Source organism: Aureobasidium pullulans (assembly GCF_000721785.1).
Source record: "Aureobasidium pullulans EXF-150 unplaced genomic scaffold scaffold_12, whole genome shotgun sequence".
Taxonomy (NCBI): Eukaryota; Fungi; Ascomycota; class Dothideomycetes; order Dothideales; family Saccotheciaceae; genus Aureobasidium; species Aureobasidium pullulans.
Genome location: NW_021941032.1, coordinates 572,516 through 580,316, shown reverse-complemented (window position 1 = coordinate 580,316; position 7,801 = coordinate 572,516). Strand labels below are relative to the sequence as shown.

Genomic DNA, 7,801 nt, shown 5'->3' with positions numbered 1-7,801 from the left:
AGATATTATAATTTCGCGTAGCGCCTCGTCTAAAGGTAACTAGATGTTACACTTTCGCGTAGCGCCTCGCCTAAAGGTAACGTTATAATTTAGCCTATCGCCTAGCCTATAAGCTCGCCTATAATCCCGCTATAGACTCGGATAGAGCGACGAAGAGAACGAATAACTAAGGGTCCTCGTATTATATAGTTAAGCTCTCGTTCTATATAATTTGCATGTAGCCTATAAAGAAACACTCGTTTAAGTTAGGGGCTATTTATAGCTACTATGAAGCTTTTACTCCTATTAACAGCTGCTATTTATGCTACTTACGTCTCTACTTTTAGAGATGTTAGACCTTATGAAAGAGCGTTCTTCTATTACGTATACCGAGCCGACGCCGCTACCGTAAAGGATAGAATACCTATAAACATATCTCCTAGATGTAGTACTTAGAGTAAGAAAGGGAAGGGCTACATTTGTTCCTTTAACGAATTTAACAAATACATCTCTAATCCTAATAACGAGGACCTTAAAAGTAACTAGGATGTTACAAAAGTGGACTTGCCTAACCCTAACATAATTGTAAGAACTATAACTAACGAGATTAGGGGCGAAGCTCTTAGTAGTACGTATAACTATAATAATGTACGTAATTATTTAGCTTAGTTAGTCTATCGAAGCGCTAATAAGCCTTATAAAGATCTAGTCTAACATCGGCCATAATAACGTTACTTAAACATTCGTAAAAGTTAGCTAATTCTTAAGTAGAAAACTCGACTCTCTAAACGAAGGCCCTATAAAGGATTTTCTAAAGCTTAATGCTTACGCTACGATTACGTCGGTAGCTAGGATACGTAAGGAGAGAATAATATAAGGGATGACTAAGGACCTACGACCTTAAGGCGTTAACGTTTAAATAAGGTTAGTTCCCTTATATTAAGGTGCACCTAATAACAACACTATCCTTACACTTAATAGTTAAGAGACGTTAAAAGAGTCGTAACCTTTAATAAAGTAGGATGTTATAACTCTTATTAAGGAGTGAACAGAGAATTATAGATAGAAGACTACTTATGTTATAAACATAGAATTAGTAGTTTAAGCGGTTAAGAGTTTGCAGTATTCTTGTATTTAGTTATAGATATATTGTATAATTAGATCTATTAAGATTGTTAAGCTTTTTCTCTTATTTAATAGACTAATTAAATACCTGTAATAACTATAAATTACAGGTGAATTTAGTACCTGCAATACCTTAGCATGCTCTAAGTTTTAACATACCCTACCTATACCTATAATTTATATAGAGCAAAGGAGGGAACAACATATAGTAAGAAGAGATAGATCCTCTCGTTAGATTTAAAACCTTTAGTTAGCTAGATCCTAAGAAGTCTGTATAAGGTTCGACGAAACGCGACAAGCTAGTTAAGACTATTAAGCATCAAAATGTTTAAAGCTTACACTAACTAATAGGCGTCGGAGGTAAGTCTATAAATTAAGCTACCGTTATGTCTTAGTAGGGTCGGACGTCTTACTTCGGCAGTCGGTTAGGTTAATCTTAACTACTATAGGTAGGTAAACTACCTTTGTTCGAAGATATAAGGTTATTTCTACTGTACCGAGGTACACTACGGAAGTAATATCGAACTATATTTATAGCACGGCTATGCGGCGGGATAGAGTACTTAGCATAAGTCTCCTATCTAGATAAAGAGCGGTATAGTTCTTAGTATTTATATATAGATACGAAGTAGATTGTCGTTCTATGCTTCTAGAGCTTTCGCAATTTCTACCTTAGCTAGACGAGGCGTAGAGCTTAGGGTTCGCTAAGAGTATAGTTTGCTAAGAGCATAGAAATAGCTACTATTCTGTAATCTTTTTATAGATCTATAATAATCCTTAGACCTTACGTCTACTTTACTCTATAAATAGCCTACATAGTGCTTTAACTATAGTTAGTAGATACTTCGCGTACTTTTTACACTCTTTAGAGTAGTCGTATTAATAAGTTAAATAGATACTAACAAAGGAAAGCAAATAACTCGAGTAGGTAGAGGTAAGACTCCGCCCTAGAAACTCCTAAATTAGTTACGCGCTAAGGAGTTTTACCGTCGGAAAATGCTTAGTATAATCACTTAAATCTATACTAATGCTATATAAAATCCTTCGTAGTGCTTAGCTTTTTATGGCCGATAAACGTGCTGTCGCTCTAGACCGTTATATTACCTTATTCATTTCGTTAAAATCGGAATCTAGGCCTATAGCGCTAGTAGATAGTATACTAAGGAACTGCCTATTGTTCATCGTCTACGACGTAGATAATATAGTAAGACTAACACTTTACTAGCGAGGTAATTATAGTAAAGAGTAGAGTAAGAGCTACTAAGGAAGCATAGAATCGAGGGTAGCGTCTTATACTATAACCTCCTTCTTACTTATATAGCATATGCAGCATAGTAGGATAAGGATATTTATACGGCTAGGACACGACCATTAATAGGTTTAAACGACCTATAATACTCTAGAGCCGTTGTTAAATTAGATAATCTCGTTTTACCGATTATCGTCTATAATGTCGACTAGGCGCTACGGTTAAAGTCGCTATTAAGCTAACATTAACTAGCGCTATGTTATATACTCCCTTTACGTCTTAGTAGGGTCCGTCGCTTTAGTAGCTTCTATAGTTAGTAGCTTCGGCAGTCGCTCTAGCTAATCTTAATTACTATAGTTAGGTAAGCTAGTGCTATTATTATACTTTATCTATATGTTTCTACTAATTCTTCGAAGATTCTTAAATTAGGACGTTTATGCCGTACTAAGGTGCACTACGACATTATATTAACTTATGCTAATAGTACAGTTATGCGGCAGTAAAGCGTACTTAGTAAGAGCCTCCTATCCTAATAAGAAGGGCGGTATAGTTCTTAATGTTAGTTAAAGCGGATCGTCGAGCTTTAATTGCGCCTTTAATAAGCTTAGGCCGTTAAGCTCTAATCGCGCCTTTAATAAGCTTAGCGATCGTCTAGATGCGAAGGATTCCGAGATCCTATACCTTAAGGTACGTAACATGCTTAGTAACATTACATGTAGCACGATAGATTAAGATTGTTAGATCGCTTAGTAAAGGTTATCGGCCTAGACACATCCATCATTAGGATTAGACGGCCTATAATGCTCTAGAACCTATAGCATTAATACATAAGCCTCTAGTAGCCGCGCGTAAATTATAAAGTTATCGTAACGCGAGAATCTAAAAAGTAGGCTTAAACCGTTAGTATAGTTAGATGCTATAGCTACTATTATATCTCCTATTAATTACCTAGAGCAATTTCAATTAGCTAAATTCTTCGGGGTGCCCGAGCGTATCTCGCTAGTAAGGATATAGCCGTAATTATCTATATAGCATAATAGCTATTATCTTATAAAGTTCTACGCGATAGCGTATTATACGAGATAAGCCTTTCTCTTAGTGCCTTAGACGCCTTCTTTCGCAATTTCCCTTAGAGATATGAATACTAGACTATATATCTATAATTAACTCCTATTATAAGTCTTCTTATTATAGAATAGAATCTAATTCCTCTAGTCTTTATCGGTCCTTAGACCGATTCTCTAGGTTTCGTAAGCTTTTATCTACTCTAGAATTAGCCGTAGTTCTCTCCTATAGCTGTTAGCTTATATAACACAACTAACTAAATCTAATAGGTTTACGAGGTCGCTTGCCTTTAGAGCTTTTTTTTTCTTTTGCTAGGAGATGCACCTTTGCCTAACTATTATAAAGTCTCTTATTCTTACTAGCCTAACGGCATACTTAATCTTTTTAATAGTCTTAGTAAACGCGTGTCTAAATCCTGTTGTCCTCCCTAATAATCCTTTTAAGAATCGGCAACTATACGCTACTCTATATTACGCTACTAAAGTTATAGTAGTAGTTAAAGATATTACGGATCTAGACCTTACTAAAAGGGCTATAATGATTAGAGATATTAGAACCTTTATGTAGATGTTTATATTATTCTTCTAAATTTTAGAGATGATATACTAATTACTTAACTTTATAGTGATTAGAAGGTAGTTATCCCGAGTATAGATGCCATAATTAAAGGCGTTCTATATAAGCATATTATCGGTCTCGTTATCTACAATCTTCTAGGTCGCGACTATAGTAGAGACGCTTCTAGTAGAGAGTATAAAACTAGAGAACTTGCTCGTTATAAGGCTAAGTACATCGACCGTATGTTATATAGGTCTTTAGCTCGACAAGAAATTAGCTAACATCCTAGCTTTCTAGCTCTCTAAGAGATTTTTCTCGCGAATCTAAACACTACTATTACTCTAGCAATAGAGCCTAATTCCCTCCCTAATACGATTACGTCTTTAATCTACCTAAGATGTGCCGCTTTAGTATAGGAATATAAAGATAGTATCGCCTATACGCTTAAACAATTCGATCTTCCGAACGTTGTTTAGTACATTAATGTAGGTAATAGAAACTAGTTAGGATAGGACCCGAATGTTAGTAAGTATTAATCTTCTCTTTATGTTCGTATATGTAGAATCGTCTAGGACTTCGACTCCTAGGATTTCCTACTAATCTCTTAGCTTAGAGCTTATCGCTAATAGTTAACGGCACCTACTACTAAGGTTATCGCCGATGTTTAGAAAGCAGCTAGAAAGCCGAAATCATATAAAGGTATTATAATAAATGTTTTAAACTAGAATGCATAGTCTATAGTTCTAGGAGAATTCGAGAATTTCCCCGATGCATAATATAATAAAGCGTAGGATAAGAAGCGATATATCTACCTTCTTAGCGCGTAGCTTATAGCTAATAGTATGCTAAATTACGCCCTCGTTAATACTAGCCGTAATAGGCGTATAGGGCTACGTACCTATAGTAGCAATTAGTGTAATGTTAAGGGCGCTAGGTTTAGAATTCGCCCTACTAGTAAGATAGATAATGATTTATGCGATGCTTTTGTCTAGGTTAAGCCTAGTAGAGAGAGTAATAGTAGTAGCAATCCTTTACTCCCTAGATACGATCTAACCTACGCTAATTAGGATAGTAGGTGCAAACATGTAATCCTCTACATTATACTTATGCTAATAACTAATATTTTAATTTATAGCCTTTATTCCCTCCCCTTAAGCTAGAGACTAGAACTAGGCTTAATTCGAGTAGCGTAAGTAACCTAGAGCAGATTCTTTCCTTCTCTAGCTTCGTTAGCTCTCTCTAGGAGTAGGCGTTTTAGCTCCTATTAATATGCAAAAGTTGACTTACGTTCTTTTATAGTAGTTAAAAATATTATTCCTAATAAATATATAATAGATGGAAGGTGCTATACTAACATCTTCTACGGATCGTAGGCTAGGGGTTCCTACTATTATAACGGTTAATATAGATTAATGTATAATGCATTAGCTAGCTATACATTAGGCTATACTGCTCTACTAGATTCTAATCTAGACACTACTACTAACGACGATAATGACGACGATAATGACGATAGTTTTAAAAATGGCGCCCTATATAATTATACTATAACGTTCGACAGTCTCGACGATCTTAATATAGCTTCTAATAGGTTACGGGTAGAGTGCCTTATAGCTTATGCCCTAGACACATTAATTACTATGCTCGACACGGTATATAATAACTATACCTTAGTCGATAACGGCTACAATAAAGAGTTCGGGTATTATGTTACATATATTTAAAAGCTAGTACCTAGCGTGCTAGATAAGAGCTTTATGTTTAATAATAAGAAAATTAATAAGGGCTTTCCTTATGTAGGTTTAGGAATGAGCTATAAGTACTATACAATCTTAACTGTCGCTAATATGCCTAATACTAACTACATTCACTAATTAGACTTTAACTGTCGAGTTAATAAAAAAGGTAGCAAAATTATCCTATATACTAATGAAGGTGCGTATTCTTCGGATCCTTACAAAACTATTATAACTCTTAGAGACGAAGATAGCTATAATGTAGCCTTAGGCTATGCTAGACTTACGCCGGACTAGGTCGTACTAGGAGAACACGTAATTAAGAGAACTATAAGTTCGGGTAATGACTATAGTCCTCGGAGTGTCATATACACATATAAATTCTCTAGTTACCTAATCGAGAATTTCGACATGATTATACTAAATCCTAAAGACGTAGTCATAAAAGGTCTTAGTAGCATACTAGAGCTTCGAGAATCTATGTAAGCGACGTACTTAGAGATTGTAACCGGATTTTACATCGGCGGTAACCCTATGGACGCAGTAGAGGCTTTTAGTACGCCCGTCTTCATGTTAATGTAAGTAGTTAATGGTATGGCTTAAGTAAAGGCCCTCGGCGTTAAGGAAGAAAAGGAAGAGGAGGAGGAAGGAAAGCGGCGGAAGAACTTCATCCTCCTTATCGTTAGCGTGGTCCTTATGGTACGTGACGCTTTTCCCATCAATTATCTATGACTCTTACTAACTCCTCGTTCTAGTTCGTTCCCGTTGTAGGTGAGGAGGTTGCATTAGCGGCCGGCCTCGCTACCCTCGGACGCATAATTGCCATTGCTAGCGAGCTTGGTAACGCCGCACTTGCTATCTACGATACTGTGCAAGACCCCAAAGCCGCGGTCGTTAACATCCTGGGCATGCTGATCGGTGTTGGCTCGATTGCCAAAGTTGCACGCACTGGAGAAGGAATTGGCGGCGTCGCTAAGCTAAGGCGTGAAATGACTGCGGCGGACGTCGCGGGGCTTGGGTCTGTCTTCAAGAACAGCGATGACAAGCTGCAGAACATTATCAAAGTTTGCAGGCAGTCTTGAAACGGGGCATACTGGTGTTTGGTACACACAGCTTGTGGACGGGGCTGTCTGTTCGAACCTCACAAAGTTTCCATGAATCCGTCGAAGGAAGTCACTTGGGAGCCTGCATTAGTTTGGGTACCCACAAATCGCATCGAAACGCAGTCGGCTAATTTCTGTTATAACATCTTAAATCGGTTCTTTTTGCATTGCATTGCTCAGCCTGTGCGGTCAAGGTGATGTTCACATGGTGTGTCTCCTGGTTGATGAAGACCAAGGTCGAGACCAACACAAATCGCACCGAAGTGTCGGAAGTTCAAAGCAAAGCTAATCCATACAACTTACAAGATGCACCTAAAGTTCGTTCTCCTTCGATTCTTGTCGTAGTAGTTGGAAGCCAATTTTTCCCAGTGATCCGCCAGCATCAGATCTGGGTCCGATATACAACAAACTAAAGCGAGGAAAAATGAGTTAAGATGTTCTCATTTATTCTGCTGCGCTTTCTGCGTTTCTTCTATGTTTTCTATTCAACAGATGATCAAAACTGTAATCACACCGCCGTGCATCAGCACCTCTCCAACGTCGCGCATGCGTCCACTGAAACACCTTCGAATGTACAGCTGACTGCTTTAGGGCCTCAGCTGGGAGATTGGACTTTTTCCCGCGCGTATTACGTCTTCAATCTCGACCCTGTTTCTTTCGAGTCGCCTCGATTCTCTTCAGGAAGTTGCTGGTACTCTTCCAGATCTTTTATCGTAGCGGCAACAAACTCATCAACCTCAGCTTCTTCGGGTGTCCCCACATGATCGAGTCTTCTTCCCTGGAGAATGGGCTCGATATTCGGCCACAAGACCTGTTCGTCAAAATTGAAGGACTCGAGGAGCAGCTTTACACCCATTCCTGGCCGCTTTCAAAAGATTGTCGCATCAAGCACGACATGCGATACTCCTGCTGACATTTGAGACGATCCTCCTGTATGAATCTGTTTTCCTCCTCCTCCAATTCACGGAGCAATATTGGGAATTTGG

General features: G+C 38.0%; 1 protein-coding gene across 1 annotated transcript; it reads left to right on the top strand.

Moving 5' to 3' along the window:
- Positions 1 to 5,905: 5,905 nt before the first annotated feature.
- On the top strand, positions 5,906 to 6,936 carry M438DRAFT_366555 (uncharacterized protein; the record flags this gene model as incomplete). The annotated part of the gene is made up of 2 exons (XM_029907883.1): positions 5,906 to 5,911; positions 6,468 to 6,936. 2 exons carry the CDS (start codon positions 5,906 to 5,908, stop codon positions 6,792 to 6,794), a joined length of 333 nt encoding a protein of 110 aa, XP_029759377.1. The 3' UTR covers positions 6,795 to 6,936.
- Positions 6,937 to 7,801: the final 865 nt, after the last annotated feature.